General features: G+C 35.6%; 1 protein-coding gene across 3 annotated transcripts in view; it reads left to right on the plus strand.

Annotated features, from left to right (window-relative positions):
* The window catches only part of SCAF11 (SR-related CTD associated factor 11), a 49010-nt gene that overhangs the window by 22166 nt on the left and 7756 nt on the right, over window positions 1-19088 (plus strand). For 2 of the 3 annotated variants that reach the window (XM_064655848.1, XM_064655850.1), the window contains 9 exons: window positions 3678-3755; window positions 5450-5562; window positions 6614-6681; window positions 7339-7394; window positions 9070-9141; window positions 9669-9775; window positions 10709-10798; window positions 12065-12171; window positions 15979-18468. In XM_064655848.1, coding sequence (XP_064511918.1) covers window positions 3678-3755; window positions 5450-5562; window positions 6614-6681; window positions 7339-7394; window positions 9070-9141; window positions 9669-9775; window positions 10709-10798; window positions 12065-12171; window positions 15979-18468 — 3181 coding nt within the window. The remainder of the gene's footprint in view (window positions 1-3677; window positions 3756-5449; window positions 5563-6613; window positions 6682-7338; window positions 7395-9069; window positions 9142-9668; window positions 9776-10708; window positions 10799-12064; window positions 12172-15978; window positions 18469-19088) is intronic. The other variant, XM_064655849.1, reaches the window with a different exon arrangement.

Genomic DNA, 19088 nt, shown 5'->3' on the forward strand with positions numbered 1-19088 from the left:
GAATCTGGTATTGTTTGTATTGTTCAACAGGTTAACTAATAAAAAAGCAGTAAGAGTGCAGGATCATATTTCTTTTTGGATCAGCTTTTCAGTACAGTCGTTGATGAACAGACTTTATTGTGGACCACTTGAAGAAAAAAAAATTAGGGGGAGGATTTACTGCAGCAACTTGAATTCCATACTCGCATCTTGTTACCTCATAACGTGGAGCTTGATGAGATGGGCATATCTGCCAAAGTTATTTTATGTTACTGAAAATTCCCAGCTGGAATATAGTAACTGCTTTTGCCTTCTTTACTTTGCTCAAATGCTGTTTGAAGTGATGCAGTTAAAGTAAGGGACAATTACTCCTTGAGTTTAGAGAGCACAGTTTTGTGGTGGTGAAGCAGTTACAGGAATATTGAAATTAAGTTATGCCTGTGGAGTTAAAGGAAGATTTTTTTTCTAGAAGGCCATAAAAACCAAATAAAATACTTTGAAATTATTTTTTTGAAAACTTAAGAACGAACACACACGTGCTCATGGATAGCTTTTCAGGGCTTGCAGATTTTTGTGAATGTTTAAATATTTTATCTAGTGAATTCTCCAGATATCACAGGATAGATGAAATCACTACGGAGTGATCAGTTTTAACATGAAAACCGAGTAGTTTCATATGGAGAGTAAACAATCAAAGACATTTTGAAGTGTGCTGAGCTGCTATTTTTCCAAGAAAAGAACTGTTGGGAAGAAAAGCAAAGCAAGTCACAAATACCAGCTGTGAGGTTCTAAAGATATTGTTGATTACATTACATTAAATGTTCTGATTTATAACGCTATGCATGAAGCTGTGGTTCTTCTGAGATTGTGACACATTTCACATTTTTTCTCCCTTGTGCATAATGAAAGTGATAGTTGCTTCTTGGACTAGTTCTATCTCAGCATTTTTTTGTTTTAAATATTTTCCCCAAAAAGGACAGTCTACATTCAGTGTTACTTAGGATACTACCTAAAGAGGAGAAGCCTCAGAAGAGAGGAATTTCTAACTTGTCTTTTATGAGGAAGGCTCAACACTGAACCAGGTTCTCAAAAAAGATAAGAGATGAGTAAAAGGCCACTACTCCTCATAATTGCTTCTTGTAATAAATGCAGTTAACTTTTTTTTACCTTTACTCCTTTCTGTGGCAATACAAATCCATTTTGCTGTTGGGAAAATGGAACAGAGAAGTTTGGTTTGGTTTTTTTCCATTTAAAAGGTTGGGTTTTATTTGTTAGCAGACAGGTGAGAGCTAATGCATGTTTAGAAAGAAGCAATCTTTAGTTTTCCGTGGGGTACCCAACAGTTGTACTCCCCTGAGGAGCCTGAGGGTGCACATGCAAGTGTCCTGAGTTTGCTAGAATTTCTTTGTGAAAATGTTGCGAACTTACAGATAATGCTAAGGCTATAAAAAGCAATTGAGTAGGAGTGGAAAGAGCATGTGATGTTTCTGAATATATCGGAACCTAATGGTAGGTTTTGACTCTTCCAAAATGTCTCCTGCCTTTCCACTACTGTATATAACTGTATTTAGTTGTTAAACATTTATCCAGAAAAACTGAACATTGAACATTTTTCTAGTGGAGCAAAAACACTTATTTGGATTGCTGCTAGTAACACTTATTATTCTGTGATTATTCATTGCAATGAATAAACCTAAATTACTGTGTCTTAAACTTGGGAACATAACTTGACATTCATGTGTAAATTCAATGTAGAGATTGTATTCTTGGATAAACTTTTCAGCTGAGGTAAATCCTGAAATGAGAATGAAAGTGGCTAAGCAAATTAACTTCCTCCTACCTATCTTTTACAGTCTAGTATATCTAAAAATCAAAGTATGTACCTTGAAGTTTGCAGCTGATTCAGGAGCTACAGTGCATTGCATGTTATCAAATATCCCAACTGAATGATACTGCACTGCTATGTTACTGTAAGTTAGGTTTACCTTGACTACAGGACAAAAACTGTCTTCATGATCTGAGTCCTTAGGGAAGTGTCTTAATAACCCAATATACTTTTCTTAGCCAGGGCCATGACATTGCTAAGAGCAATGGTATTCCCCAAAAAGGAAGGCTTTTAGTTAGGATAAAATGTCAGAGCATCAAAAGGATAGGTAATGGCTTTGACTTACATTCTTGTTCAACAACTTGTTCATGATACTACTCTTGGAGCCTTTTTTTCGTTTTGTGTGATATTTTTTTTTTTTTTTTTAAATCAGTCTAATTTGGTTCTGTCTACTTCAATTGAAATCAGAAGCTCAGAAACTTCCTGATTGCTTGATGTTTGGGGGCTGGTAGGTGAAAAAGAAGTTGAGCACTGTTTGAAATTGAGAAAAGAATAGAATTAACTGGAAAATTAGAAGCCCTGATGAAATGACAAGACTGCAATTCACCACTGAATTTCAGGACAGAGTTCCTATACAGGTTTCTCACAGCTGCTTGTGCAATTCTAATACTGCATCTTGCTTGCATAAATAAAAATACCCTGAATAGCTCTCTGAAGTGCAGATATGTGCCTCTTAAGGGCATACAATTCATATAGTGGTTCTTGTTCAGCAAGTGAATTGGGGCTGGAGGCTGGCTGTGTGTTTTGGTTTTTTTCTTTGTTTTAGAAGTGTTTTGAACTGAGCCTCTGAAGGCCAGCAGAATTAAGGGGGGTAAGGGGGCAATAAATAAAAAGGTGTAATAGTGATAACAAAAACCAACAAAGAACACCCCTCCACCAAACACGTCTGGAATTAAAATGAATAAACAGTTCTCTCACAGGAAAAAATCATACCCAATATGGATTTTTCTGAAAGCTGATTCCCTACATGATCCAGTTGAGTGGAGCTTCAGTTGAAGCTTCCCTATTCCGTGGTTAAGAATGTTTTATTGTTTTCTGTGTTCGTGTGTTTTATCTGATGTAGTGTGGCCTCAATGAAAGGGCATTTAGATGATAAGGGAAAAACAATAAATCTCTGTTTCCATCAAACTACTAGGGTAAAATAGCCTTCAGTTCCTTTTTCATGCAAAATGATTTGTAAAACTGTAGTTGTGTTACACGTTGGGATCTGTTCTCTTGTCTGACTGCAGAAAAAGAGATATGGTATGTTCAAATAGATAAGCAAGATGTGGGAAGGTGTTGACCTGTTTGCTTTTAAGCTTACCAGTTTTGTGTTTTGGAGGATACACAACCCAACACACTTTCAGTTGAAAATAAAATTAAGAAAATAAACTTAAGAACAGTAAGAAATGAAGTCATGCTTTTCAGTGTGTTATCAACATTAATCTTATATTGAATCCAAAGCACTGTATCGGCTATGAATTAAAAATTAATTCTATCCCAGCCAAAATCAGGACACGCATTGGTATAAAATCAGTTACCTAAAAAGCATTAAAAAATGAAAAAATGCAGGTAGCTTGATGTAAAATGCTTTCCTTTTTTGAACACAACTTCTGTGTTACATTCTTGTTTCCTTTAGATTTTTCCCCAAGGAGCAAGCTGCTTATATGAAACAAAATACTGAGTGTATGGATTATGTGTTCAAATGCATTCTTACTCTGAACAAGTTGTGATTTTGCGTGCTTCTGTAAGCTACTATAATAGCAAATGTAAGTATAGAAAAGTAAGACTTCTCTTAATTACAAATTTTGTAATTACAAAAATAATTTTTCAGACACAGGCTTCGTGTCCTATCGATCGCAGACCCTTTCAAGCAGTGTGCAGGCTGGATGCATTGGACAAACAGATAAAGGTACATTCCAGACTTATTTTCTTAAATAACTTCAGCTGTAGAAGCATCAGAGTTATGCTGAAGCCTTTTATTCATACATCTTGTGTTAAATAGGCTTTAATAAAAAAATAATTGTTGTTTTAATGCTTCTGTTACATATTTGAAGCTAGGAATTATTCTTAACTATTTTTTCAAAGCAAGTATTTACAGTAGTAATAACAATCATAAAGCTGCTGTTGCTACTTTCTAGTATCTTTGAGCCTTCCTGATATATCCAAGAATAAAAGTATAGTAATTGGTCTCAAAGTGTTTTTTAACCTAGGTTTTGTAAATGCTATACCAATTATCGTGCAATACTGCCTTCTTTTTTAGCTGAGGTGAATCTTCTATGTATGTTCACAGCCTCCAGTTCCCAGACAAAATCACATGAAGGCAAGAGGAATCAATTAATGCTGAGCCTTGTTTGACCTAAATATCTGAATTTTTTTCAGCTTTCAATTCTGAATAAAACTGATATGAAGAGTAGTTTATCAAGTAGCAAAATAAAACTTCTAATAGATGATCTTGAAAATATATATATAAAGACGATGATAATTCTGTGTACAATTTTGAAATTTTGTGGTGAAATTATGGTTATAAGTAGTTCATGAGCTGCTGGTTTTGCATTTTGTGATGTTTAGAAAACAGGCTCCTGCTGCCCATTTCTTGTGGTTGTCGAGGTCCAGGTAGTCACCTGTAAAGACACCATCCTGGCAATCACAATCAGATGCTTCCTTCTCATAGAAAACCATGCTTGAATGTTTTATCTTTGTTTCTAAAGAATCAAGGAAGCAGCTGAAATAGGGTAAACTGAAGTTTACATTTGGAAGAGTGCAAAGGCTGTATCAAAACATAGTTCGAAAGGTTCTCTGTTCGTAGAACTGCAGTTTAAACAGGTGAGCAGAGAAGAAGGGTCTTGCTCTGAAAAAAAGCCAGCAGAGCAGTAGGGATAGGTGGAATGTGTACCCAGAAATGCAGACACAGTGGTCAGCATCATCAGCGGCGCTATCAGGACATTGGCAGCTTTCCCTTTGTGATATTCAGAATTAGAATGCTAGGAACTTAAGGAGTCGTGTAGAAAACTGAGTTTTGAGAATGAGGAAATACCAAGTATCTAATGGAAACAATTGCAGTGTAGCCATTGAAGGAACTTCGTAGTATGAAATAAAAATTGTATTGCTTTCTTAGAATTTTTAAGGTTTGGAACCCCAGTATTGTATAAAATCCAGAAGTTATTTTACTCTAGAGGAGAATTTGCTGTGTTTTAATTGTGAGAAAGCGTGTGAAGTTGAGTGGTAGTTCAGCATTTTCCCTGTGTCTTCTGAGCAACAAACTTAGTTTAAAAAACTTAGCTTACAGATTCTCAGTGAAAGATAGTGAATAACTTTGGGATACTTGCTGTGGTAGTCTGAATGGATTCTTTTGGTTTTCTGAAATTAGTATGTGTCTCCAGGCGTTGCCAATAATGTATCAAGATGTAGGAGTTTTTCCATTTCATGAAAAACAAATGAAAAAAAGAGTCTCCAAACAGTGAAATCAAAATAGTAAGATTTGAAATGGTTTCTAGTCCTTCTGTTTGAGCTCATTTTCTGTGTAGACTGGAAGAGTCTTTGAGTGAATTTAAAGCCCATGTATAGTGAAATTTTAGATTGGATTGACTTTATTTTACAATACAGGTTCAGGTTAAAAAACAGCAAAGGAGGAAGGAAGAAGAAGAAGAAGAAGAAGAAGAAACCTGTGCCTGCAATAAGGAAACTTATAGCCATATGAAGATGAGAAGTTTTGTGAGGTTGGTCATCCATGTAGTTTCAAGCATTTGAATTGGAATATTCAAAATGTATACAATAACCTGGTTTAAAATGTACAGCCTCAAAATTTTTTTAAATGAGTTTTATTTTAAAATAGCTTAATTTTCATCAGCGGTAGTTGAGCTTTACTTTTATCATAGCTATAATTCCCACCTGAATACTTCAAATAGCAAGCAATAAGTAAAGGGCAGTGTATATCTTGCATTGAGCTCTGTGAAAGTTGCATTTTTCAAGCAATTCTGACAAATTTCATATTAATTTGAAATAATATTTTATGGCTATATCACATTTTAACAATATAAGTCTTTTCCTTTGATTATTTAAACAAATATAGCTTTTTCTTTCATGTTATCATAAGCCTTGCTAGCTTTCCTCTACAACTATAAAACATAGTTGTAATGAAGAACTAATTTTATTCTAGTGGGTGTGAGAGGGAACAGTGGAAATAACATTTCTGTTGTGAGAATCTTAATCAATTACATTTGTGAGAATCTTGTCACATTTGCTGCATTGTATAAGGGGAAGCTCAGGATTACACAGCTGAATTTCACTAAATAGTGCTAATCTAATGTCAGTCTTTATTGGAATGGATGAAATATACAGAGTTCTTGAGATTTAATGTGAAGCAGACTTCACTACAGAAAATAAAATAAATAAATTTCACCATTATGAATCATCACTGATTTTGGTATTCTTTAAAGTACTTAGGGAAGCAGGTTATAGCGTCTTTCACATGTTGTCATAAAATCAAGCAAAATTGAGCATTCAGATTTAATACATGATATTAACTGTTGTGTAAATAGGTTTTCCTCTTTTTTTTCTATCTGTAAGCTTTTTGAAGCACTGTAGCTTTTAATATATGGAAGATGACATTCGTCATACAAGTTCAGGTTTTAATAGCAGTTAGAACTTGCTTTATGTGCACAAAATAAAAATTTTGTAAAATAGGAGCAGATTTTGTTTGGGTGTTTGAAGTGTTAGCTTAAATATGCCCAGAAATAACTTCTGTAATATCTTATGTTGATCTTGCAGAAGAGCTGTATGTCCAAACAGAGGGCTTTTAACAGCAAAATTAAGCAAAGTTGTGACGAAAAAATACAGTAAGTTGGTATTTGTCTTCCATTTGCTAGAATTGCTGTGTTTTATTTGCTAGAATTTGGCTGTGTTTTATTAAGGAACTCTAGAATTTCTTTTCTTGATGCACCAGTTTAATTTTTTTTTAATTGCTTACATTTGTATATAAAACCCAAGTACCTAGTAATAGAAGTGTGGAACTTTTAGAACAGAAGTGTGTGAAACTCATGTTCTTATTTTACTGGGAAACTGCCTCTTCAATTTCAGTCACAAGTGAAATGGATTTGGTTTCAGCCTCAAGTCATTTTCTGCATCAAGCAGTTGGGAACAGCTAATGACTAGGCTTTATTCACAGGAGGCTTTTTGGTGAGAGTTCAGACACGGCAGCACTTAGCTGTATTTTGGAGCTGCCATTTTGAGGGGCTTAATAGGTACTGTTTGCTAAGTCTGTTCCTAACTTAGGAAAGTAAGCAAATATCTGAAGAGGTAAAAACTGCTTGATATCTAAAAAGCTATTGTGAAGGTGTGTGCATTTTCATTTTACTCAGTTTGTATGTAAACATTGTAAATGCACTTGAGATACACATTTTCATTAACCTCCCATTGCAATAATGATTTTAACAAACAATCAAGAGCTAATATTCTAAAGTTAAGAGCAAAATTGTGTTCCTTATTCCACACAGGTAATATTTTGTATGACAAACGAAACAAGAAAGCTTTGTCTGGGAAGATAAATAAGGTTAGTTCTGATAATGAAACATTTGTAAATGCCTTCTTTCATTAAAACATTTTTAAGACTACCTTTCTGCTTATTTTTAAGGTTGACTTCTATTTGTTAATTTCAGTATGATTCAAACTTTGTTATTTTGTCTGTTTTTGTCTTGAGGTAATTAGAAAATAGTGTTAAGTTATACGAGCTTATTTCTCATACTAAATTTAGTTTTGTGGTGATAAATATTTTCATTTAGATTAGGATGTTACATTGTAAGATCCTGAACCCTGTTTTTATCTATCTTCATCAAAGGAAGATGATTTCAGCTACAAGCTGTCAGCCAAATACCACTGTATGAAGGTTTTCATTATTTACATGAAAATACATAGATGTAATTAACTAAGTAATTTGTTATGTGAATAAGCCATGGACATTATAGTTTGCACCAAGTTGGGGTTTTTTTAATTTGAGATTACTGACAAGAGTGTTTGTCTTTCCAGGTTTCTTGTTTAGTTCATAAATTTTAGCCCATAAACACAGGATTACAAGATGCCAAAGTTATAAGGAGCTGTAAAGGCTCTCGTTTCATTTCTACCATCCCTCCTTTCAAAAATACTTTGTGTCTCTGGGACACAAGTTTTTGATCAGTGGTTTCTTACTCATAGTTGTACCAGTATATGTATTTGCATGAAATAGTTTTAGGCCATAAATTTAATTCTGAAGTGTAAATGCCATCATTCTCTATCATTCTGTCTTACATGAAGTCTGAAAATTTGGAGGAAAAACTGTGTTTGGGTCCCTGCTTTGCCTACTGCCTTGCTTCATGCAGTGTAGGGGCTGAGTTGTCACTTTTATTTGGCGCTTATTACACCACAGTTCTCAGGGATATCTTTAGCTCCAGTTTTCCCCTTCTAAGTCAGATATTTAGAAATTTTGGTTCTGTTATCATGTAAACTTAAAGGTACCTTTCAGAAGGTTTGAACTGGAAAGATAGGGCTTAATGGTAGATCAGCCTCTAATTTAACTTCATGGTTTAAATATGAATGCTTTCATATTTAGTTTCACTGATTTGTTGTGAAGTATTTAATAGCATTAATATCTCAAATGGTACCTTGTTGCAAAAAAAAAAGTGCATAAACAAAAGGAGAACCATTAAAAACCTTCAGGAGGAGATACAAGGCTCAATTATCCAAGAAATATTCAGAATTTAAAAGAATTTAAAAGAAAACACTGATGTACTAAAATCTGCTTCATAAGGACATTTGTAGAACATCTGGATAATGTTCCAAATTCATAGTATTCTTGAAATAAAACTTAAACCCAACAATTTTTTTAGGCAAAACTTAAAATTTGCACATTGATGAAATAGGGCATGTTCCCAGCAAAAGCAGCTCTCTGTGCCACAGTTTGATGCAGCATATGGATAATGACTGCATATTGAGACACATATTTATATATATCCAATTATGAAGTTTATTTTTCTTTTTACCGAACGAAAATTATGGCAAGAGTCTAAGTTCCTGTTTTAAAATAGTGAACAGGAATGTTTTAGTCAGATTTGAGGTGGCGTGAACCCTTTAGGTGCTGTGGCAGAAATGGGTCAGTGTAAGTTAAGTGTTTCAGTCTGGTAGTCTGGGAAGAGTATCTGGAGGATTATTGTTCATTTGTTGTTGGTTTTTGATTTTTGTTTTTTCCCCTGCAGCCAGTCCAGTACACAGCAACAGAGCTGACTGCACACATGCAAAAGGCAATGTGCCAGCACACAGCAGACAAAGTGGGTTCTGAGTGTTGTGCCTCTGTGGGAGGGCCCAGTAAGCAGTCACACCAGTCAATCTTCAATTTTGTAATTCTGCCTGAAGGCAAAGGAGAATCCCAGCTACCCACGTTAGGTTTTCTTGTTACTTGAAGCAGAACATTGGGTGAACTGCTGTGCAGGTCTCAAGGTGCTAACACTGCTTACTGTGGTGCATTAGGTAGCAGAAATGGGAATTGTGCTGTAGTAAAGATCAGGCTCATTTATTCATAATTTCTGTATGGAGCACTAAAGATTTTGCTTGGGAAGCCTATATAAAATATAAAGTTTATCTGCAAAGAGCAGGTGTTGGAAATTTAGAGGCTGAATAGCGAAAATTTGTTTGCTGTAACTGCAAATCTCGGCATATAACTATGGACCTATTATGTTGCCTGCTTTTTATGAGCTAAAGTCTTACTGACATAATTTAATTTCGGTTCATCTTCATGTATTTAATGTTAATTATTTTATTTCGGATGTCTTTAATTCATAATTTATTTCTTGTGTAGCCCAGAAGACAGACCTGCTGGAATGAGTGCATCAGAACTAATTTCTTCAGCACACTTCTGGCCAGTGATAGCAGTGAAGAATCTTTTTCTAGCTGTAGAAATGACTGGTTAGTGTGTACTAGTGCTTCATATAAATTGATGGGTTACTGTATTGTGGATTCCTTAGTTCCTTCTGCTCCTACCTGTATATACACTGCCTTGAAATATTTTGAAGATTGGCAGGGCTTATATTCATTAATGAAGAGCAGTTAACGGATAAACACAAATATTTTAAAGTGAGTACTGTTAAGGACACACCTGAATTTCTGTTGTATATTCAGCATCAGAAGCACACATTTAAATATTTCAATCTTATTGATTTAATAGGAGTTTTGTTTTTAGTTCATATTTAAATTCCTTGCTGAATTGAAGCCTTGGATAGGAAAGGCTTAGCCTTGTTATTACAGTAGCAGTTATCAAAACAATTAACATTGAATATCCTGGTTTGTATCAGAAACAATCTTCTTTGTTGTTGTTCCTTGATTCCAAGAGGAATTCTTTAAAATGATTTTAAATACTTTGAAATCCGTGAAACAATTTTACATTAAGCAAAATACTTAATACTTAATTAAGCCTAACACTTACATACATGGAAGAAAAAGAGCAGTCTGAAGAATATTATTTGGATAATATGGACTAATAAAAAAAAATCCTATGTCTATATGTTTTTGGCAGTTGGTAAAAGACAAAAGCTTTTTGCCATGCATACAACAGAATTAATTTGTCAAGGATGCAAAGTTTCTCCATCCTTCAGCTCCCCAAAGACACATTTCATCTCCTGTTTTTCATTCCATCTGCTTTGTTTATTTAGGACTTCTTTTATGTTTAGTGTGACTGTGTTTTTCCTCTAAGCAATAACCATGCATAGTTTAATCATGACTGTTGAAAGTTCTAATACAGTTAAATTTAAAAAGTCATTGATAGAACCAATTACTGAAATACAAAATCGTCATAATACAAAGTTACTTTTTGTAACTTTTTGTGTGAAATTTGTCTTTCAGTACAGAACTCACAGAAGTCAATGCAGGGATCAGACAGAAGAGACAAGAACTGGAATTGTCCTGTTCATCTGTGATTGCTAGAGTTGAAAGGTGTGTGTTTTGGATTCATAGTGCAAAGGATCTTAATGCTTCAAATTTAGAGTTTGATTATTTTAAATTGCTTTTTAGATAGAACATCATTTTCATAAAACTAAATAGTGTTTGTTAAATTTTTGCATATTTTCCAGTTAGTATTTTTACATCAATAGATTGTTTTCTGCATGTCTTAATACTTTTTTTTGGTACTCTTAACAAGCATAGTAACTCCACTGATTTGCACATCTTAATATGTCACTTTTTCACATAAATGTGAGTTTGAATATATTTTCTGTTTAGAAGTTAATGTTCAATGTGCTTTTTACATTATTTCTAATCAGACTGTGTTTACTTTAACATCAGTCTGATTCTGATTCCCTACACCACCCTGGACCCTCCTTTCATGGGTTGGTTCTATCACGTCTTTCTGTATAACAAATGCATCTAGACAGAGCTAACAGGAGTTCTATCAAGTGAAACAGAGAATATAAAATAATTTTTTTTTGTCAGAAAGCAGATGTATGTTAAAACATGCCTTAAGGGTTTTTTCATGAATATGAAGCAGAAGCATGAAAATAACTGATTTTAAAATAACATAGTAAGAAGTTGCTTCTGTCTATGATTTAATTTCACTACATATCTCTTTAGTTTTTTCGGCATAAAAATAAAGGCTAAAGACAAAATAGCAAGTAAAGAGGTTTTTTACTTATAATTAAAGATTTAAATAATAAATTTAAATATTTTACATGTACTTTTCCTTAGGGAAAGTTTCATTCCAACTCAGTGATGACTTAAAAATTGTAGATCTATAACCAAGCTCTGATTTTGCCCAAGGTTTGCTGAGGGAGTCTGAATAAGTATGTATTTATTTTGTTTGTATTACAAAAAAATTGTCATATGGACTTTTTCTCATTTTTCTGCAGAGAAGGCTACTGTTCTGCTGAAGTACTAAATCAGTGTTCAGAGATTCATTTCCAGTGGTATAACCTACTGCTTTGGAGTAGACTATTACTGTTCTATCTTTGGCTTTGAAGAAAGCCAAATGTATATTGCTTGAATATAACATACCTTACTCAAACAGTTTTACTAGATTAGGCAGTAATGGGAGCCTGAAATTAAATATGACAAGGAAAGTTTTGTTCACTGTCAGCTTTACGTTTCTTTCCAACTGTGATAAAGTTGGAAGTAGCTTGGTTGCCCAATGTTTTGATTTTGCACATTTTGTTTCCAAAACTTCCTGCAAACAACTAAAACAATTAATGTTACTGCTTTTATTTCCAGAGTTCCTTTAATGTCGTTTGGAGCTGAAGCCGAGACCTTTCTTCTCACTTCTACTGCAGTGGCAGAGACAATTCTTCCAACGAATATCAGGCCTTTGGAAAACTTTGGTAAACTTTTTTTTTGTAAGTTTTATTTATAGCTCATGTGGAGTATCATTAAAATATGATTCTCAGAAATTAAACAGAGCATATAGTTACACTTAATGAGGGAAAAAAAATCTGTTCTGGTACAGTTTGGTACTGTTTTGAAACCAGCTAGTTCATTTCTGAAATTGGAGTACAGAACATGAACCATCCACCCCAAAGCTGGTGTAACTTCTTCACAGAGTAGAAGATTAAAATAAGTATGTAACTTAAACCCATTTCTAATTTCAACACTTTATTTTCTTTTGTGCTCTTCTTTCTTCTTTTCTCATTGTTCAAGGATAAACCTCATTTTGATGTGTTATGAATGGCTTGATATTTTCAGTGGTGTATAGTGCAGTGTGAGGAACAAACCGTTTCCTGACAGAGAAGAACATTAGTTAGGAAACAGTGAAGTGTATGGATCTATTTCAGTATGTCTACAAGCTCTACAAGGCAAAAGCTTGCAGAAGTACTAGAGCTCTGAGATCTGTCTGGAAAGTAGCAGAAGACAAAACATGGAAGGAGCTGCCTTCCTCCAGTTACTTTTAACAACCTCACTCTCCATACTGAGTAAGAACGTAGTTCCTCTTCCAGCAGGCTGCACAAGTTCAAAGAAGTGGAAACAATGGAGAGCTATTTTTTAAGGCTAGAGTTAATACCTTCTTTGAATTGGGAATTACGCCGCTTTCACTGGACTAGTAGGCAAAGACATAAGACAGATTTGGGTCCCTTGGCTTACAAAAATTGTGCGGAAGTAAATTGCTGGAAGGACTTAAGTGGTAAAAGGATCATAGAAAAGTTGCTTTATCGTTCATATTTTTCATTCTTTTTAAAGGTACATATTTCACCTCCACATTTCCCAGTGGAAAATGGATAGGTTGCTTCCTCGGACCTCTGATGTTTGGCAGTGCAATGTAACTGATCCTTAACCACTTTGCACCTAGTAGTATACTTCTTGACTTTCCTTCACCTTTCTACTCATATAGTCATGCTTTTTTGTTAGAATGCACTAGAAGTGTTAAAAATTTATATTTAGAACAGAATTTTCTCAGTTTTCTTGGTTAGAACCTTGATACTTGTACTGTGGACAAAGATTGAATTTTAAGATTGAATCTTACATCATATTCAAGTTTGACTTTAAGACTTCCTACAGATTAAGGAGCATGCAGAAACTGAGTCTCTTAAAATTTCCTAGTGAAACTAGGGGATGGTGGATATGAAGATGTCTCTTGAGGTTTTGGTCACATTCTGTTGAGTGAATGTTATTTCCACTTTCAGTTTTTATATAGCATCTGAGTAAAAGACTGACATGGCAAGGAGAAACCTAACCTGAATACTGTTAGAGATGCATGGCAAATATATATATATATAAAAGAGAAAGAAGCAAAGCCTTCTCTTAGAAGAATTATGAGAGATGAAGGAACCGGGACACTGACTTTCTGAAAAGATGGAGAACAGGAGAATGAAGGAAATAGATGCTTACAAAAAAAGATGCAGACTGGTTCTTGTGCTTCTTACTAAATTATGCCTGAAAGATCACAGCATAAGCATTTTATTTTTTTTCATGCTCCCCTCATCTCTTGGTCACATCTAAAGTGTACAGTTTTGCATCAGAGTAATAGCTGACAGTTGCTTCCAGGGTTGTACAAGGAGGCATTCAAATATCGATGATGGTCGTGTAACTGTACTGCCTGAATCGTCCCTGCAGCTGCTGCAGTTTTTGTTGTTTCTTACCATCAAATAGTCTTTTTCATTAATTTGACCTGAAAATACATTAGTGAATCTGTGAATACCATTATGATTTAGGCTGACAAAATGCAGTTCTTCTGTGTGATTAAAATATTTTCCAATAGTCAGTGAGCTGAAATACCTTGTGTTTGGTCCGAGTCCAAAGCTTATGAAGCTTGTCTGTTAAAATTTAACAAGTGGTAGGGAATGCTAAAAAGGCAGTTGTGCTTCTTAGGTAGACTTGGAAAGTGCTGGAAAAATAACTTGCCTTTTAGTTCTCAGGATTCCCACGTTCCACTCATATTCCATTGGGCTTTTTTTATTATTGAAGACAATTTCTTCCCCCTTGAAGAAAAGCATCACAGATATTAAAAATTTGTGATGACATGTAATATCTGACTTGGTTTCCTGGCTATTATAATAGGTTTGAAGATATGGTTGGTCTGAGACAGCCACCTGTCACTGAGTAAGTGCTGGTTAACCACTGTGAAGTCACTTTGTCACAAAATGATTGGTGAGACTGTTACGGTACATACCTGAAATAGTGTCGGTCACCTGAAATTCCTTTGGAAGTTCTTTACCGTTATGTTATTTTCTTTTAAGTACATGGTACCTTCTATGCAATTGATGATATTGGTTTTCATTATCTTAAATTGGTAATTTGATCAGCAGACATGGTAAAACCAAATCCGCTGTTGGGCTTTTTTTCCCATGTTATTGTGTGTTTGCTAGGAAGGTCAGAGGATGTGATTATATTCCTGTGCTCTTTTAAAGGCTAGCAAGGTGGCTGTGGAGTTAATTTTCTGAAGTTGTTGTTTACATTTAATACAGTCATACATTTTTTTATTCTGCTAATAAAGTAACAAATGGTAGAAAGAAGCTTTTTTTGCTGTTACTTTTCTTATTCCTATCTTTTATATAATCTGTTGATGAATACATTAACAAATATTTTAGTGCAGCAAAAGCATGGGAAATAATGTTATAAAGAGAGAATCACTTTTATGATGTGATAAATCCATTGCAAAATCCATACCAATTAATCTTTCTTAGCAAGTTTCCACTATTTGCGTATGAAATTGGAACTGTAAAAAAAATTCATTTAAACACCACATTATTGATGCTTCCTGAAATCTACACAAACTATGAAACAAATTAATGGACTTCTCAAGAAATTAATTTAGTTCTGAATTCAAGTATAATTACTTATTTTTCATTAATCTTTAATTCCTGAGCTGTCCACCATAAGCTTTCATAGGTATCAACAGTATGGTCTTTTCCTCTGCAGTGAATATAACCATTGGCTTCCCTACAAAGATTTTTGTCAAATTGTAGATGGCATGAAATAAATTAGTGCAGTATCAACAGAAGAACTGCTAGTGCTAAATCACTGGGTGTGGTTTAGTCATTCTTGGTACAGCTTTAGTTTTTTTGGTGCACTGTAGGCTGCCTCAAAACTTGCATGCCTTATGCAGTTCTTTAGGTGCCTTGTGGCAGAGTTTAAGTCCAGTTTGGAGTATAACTGGTGAATAAGTTTGCACTGTCTGGAATTGGATTTTGTAGAGGGGTGTGCTGTCCTTGATGCTTCTGATCAACTGCTTCTCATGTGATTGTCCACTGATAGCCGTGGAAAAATGTCCCTTTCTGTGGTATTGACCTTCACTGCCAACAGGCTTGTGTTACAGAGTAACAGAAACTGCCATATGCTAATAATGTTGTGTGGTTAATTCATTACTTTTCTAACAAATTATATGCTATTTTTGAGCAGCAATATCTATAACAGTTTCAGTGTGAATGCCATTACTGTCCATGTAGTTGGCAGTGCTCCTGAAACCTGTGTTTAGTTGCCTGAAGTGTCACTTTGTTAACTTGTTTCTGTTCTTTAAAACAACCAGAGTGCATTTAAAAAAAAAAAACAACAAAGGCTGTGGCAGTATTTCATACTAAATCTTAAACTGTATTATTTTGAGGATATCTATTAATGTGCAGAAGACCCTTTTATGTTTTTAACTGTGTTTGGATAAATGGTTATTATCAAACTTTAATGTGTTCTGCTTTTATTAGAATCCTTAGGCAAAGGATATGCTGTTGCTTGTACCCAAGAAGGAGAAGAGAAAAAGGAAACTTCTGGTTCGTCTGGCACTAGAGGAAGTAGGAGGAAATTGGTTAATACTACTCCTACAAGAAGGTCTGCACGAAACACCAAAAATGAGACTCTGAGTCAGTCTCGGATCTCACCTCGATCAAGCAGTTCTGCTTGCAGTGCCTCTGACGGCAATAACCCATCCCTGAATAAAACTCATTCAGAACCAGAGAAGGCTCCTCCAAAACGCAAGTCTAAAAGAGCAGTTAAACAACAAACACCTGTGGTGAAAAAGAAACTGAGAAGTTCTGCACGTTCTGAAAAATCGCCCAGTGGCTCTGTGGAAGATGATGATGTCGCTGAGTCTGAAGCAGTTCTAACGCTGGATAAAGACCATCCGTCAGATATTGAAAGCAGCAATGCAAGCCTTGCACAGAAGAATAATGGGGAGACAGAATCTGCTAATGGATTGGAAAGCTGTAGTGAACATGCAGAAATTGAGGAAACTACAGGAGAATGCAACCAAGATGAAGATACTTCAGGCAATGTGGATTTAAGTTTTTCTGTCCAAGAACCTCCAATACTAACTTTAGGAGGTGAAAGTCAGGAATCTGAAGTAAAAAGTATTACTGAAAGAAAAGTAGATCTTACTGATCAAGACATTTGTGAAAATTCTCTTGAACAAGCAGAAACGGTAGCTAGTCCCAAAGATGACGTATGTGACCATACAACTTTTGAAAAAGTAAATCAGACGTCATGTAGTCCTCAAAATGAATCAATGGAAAATGTAGAAACTTTGACAACAGTAGATCAACCCATAGCTAGTCAAGAAAATGAATCGTTGGAACACCTAGAACCTTTGGGAAAAGATCAGTTGTCAGAGAGCCCCAGAAGAGAATTGTCTGATCATCCCAAAGTCATGGAAATAGCTAATTCTGAGACTGCACTAAAACCAGTAGTAGACTGTGCAAGTCTGAAGACTCTTCAAGATGAAGAACCAGATATGCTAATACACAGTATTTCTGTGGACAGTACATCAGAACAATCCTTAAAAGAAAATGCCATTTCAGAAAGTGAAGAGGGTGGAACTTCAGAATCACCCCAGGTAAATGCTGAACATAAACATTTTGGTGAAGATAACAATGAAATGATGGCAATGGATTGTGACTCATTTTGCAGTGACCAGAATGAACCTCAGATTGAGCAGTTACCACCAGCTGAAAGTACAGAGCAAGGAGAAGTGAATTCCTTACAGTGTGATATGGGAAACTGTGCATCAATTTCTGATGAAAAAGATGAAGCTATTCCTCAAGAAAGAGAGTGCCAGCCAGAACTCAAAAAAGAGAAAAAGACTCGAACTAGAAGATCTAGGTTTCATTCTCCATCGACAACTTGGTCTCCTTCTAGGAGAGAGGGCAGGAAATCTCAATCACCATCCCCTAAAAGGGATATGAACAGAGACAGGAGCTCACAATCACCCAAGAAGGAAACTGTGAGGGAGGGAAGGAGGTCCTTATCTTATTCTCCAAAGAGAGAAACACTCAGAGATGAGAAAAAACCACCATCTCAATCTCCCAAAAGGGAAACTGTCAGGGAAAGCAGGAGATCATCTTCTCGGTCAAGAACTAAGGATTCGTCTCCAAGGCAAAAATCTAGGTCTCGAAGCAGTGATAGGGATTGTCAAAGAAGAGATCATGACAGAGAAAGAAGAAATAGAAGGTGGTCTAGGTCACAGTCTAGGTCAAGATCACGATCTAGGACAAGAAGTAAAGGTTCTTCATTCTCTAGAAGTGAGAGGGAAAGTCATTCACCTCGATGGAAAGAGAGATGGACAAATGACAGCTGGAGGAGTCCCAGAAGAAATGATCGATACAGGAGAAATGATCAAGAGAAACAGAATGAAAATCTTAAAAGAGAGAAGGACAGTACAGAAAAAAGCAATGATGATCTTTGTTCTTCAGACAAGCAGAGGAATGATTGTCCAGACTGGGTAATGGAAAGAATAAACTCTGGTCCTGAAGTCAGAAACAGAGAGAGAGAGAAACCACATTGGGAAGACAGCAGGCATGATAATTCAGGACAATCTTGGAATAAAACCTTTGGTTCAGGTTGGATTCCGAATCGAGGGAGAGGTCAGCGTGGACGAGGTGGGCGTGGGCGAGGTGGTTTCATGTATGGAGACCAGAGTGAAAATCACTGGCAAAACAGGAAACCTCTTTCAGGGAACTCAGATGGTCCTGGGAATGAAGCTTCAAGGTTCTCAGAACATCAGACCTACAAGCGTAAGAATGAACAAGATTATTCGTTCGATACACCTGCTGACAGATCTGGGTGGACATCTGCATCCAGCTGGGCTGTAAGAAAGACTTTACCTGCTGATGTGCAGAATTATTATTTGAGAAGGGGACGCAATTCATCAAGCCCACAGTCTGGATGGGGAATGAGACAAGAAGAGGAGACACCTGAACAAGGTATTAATGGTTTTGAAGTGTAGTAACTTAGTCACAGTTGCAGTAGCTGAGCCAAGTCCTAGTCACATGGTCCTGTCTCGAGCTGATTAGTTTTTCAAAACTATTTGGGGTGAATCCAAGTCTTTTTGCAATATGGAGGGGTTAAGGTGTGGAGTTTAAGGATTTCTTGTGTTTTGATGGCTTCTTGATTTTTCTTAAAGTCTGGGTTTAAGGACTTCGCATCTGAAGAGTGCTGCTCAAGTAAATGGATTTGGCTGAAGAGAAAGCATTTCCTCTTCATGGTTACTTTTAGCATCTACACAACTTTTAAAAAGGGTAATTATTTCCAAGAAGACTTGAATTTGCCTGTGCAAACCCACACGGCAGATTTTAGAGATGACATCTCTGTGTTGATGTTTATCTTGCTCCTTGATAAGCATGGTCCTCTTTAAATGCTTTAAAAAGTCTAGGGAAATTTATAAATGCAAACCCATTTGCATTGCCCTTGTTTTGCCTTTCATTTTTGTCCATTTTTATCCCACATGCCAGCAGTTTTCTCCCTCAGAGACAGCTGCGTCTGTGGCTTAGTTTTGAAGCAATGTTGTCAACCTTCAGTCTGCTGTGGGGAAAACGTACCAAAC

The sequence above is a fragment of the Pseudopipra pipra genome, chromosome 5, assembly GCF_036250125.1.
Source record: "Pseudopipra pipra isolate bDixPip1 chromosome 5, bDixPip1.hap1, whole genome shotgun sequence".
Lineage (NCBI taxonomy): Eukaryota > Metazoa > Chordata > Aves > Passeriformes > Pipridae > Pseudopipra > Pseudopipra pipra.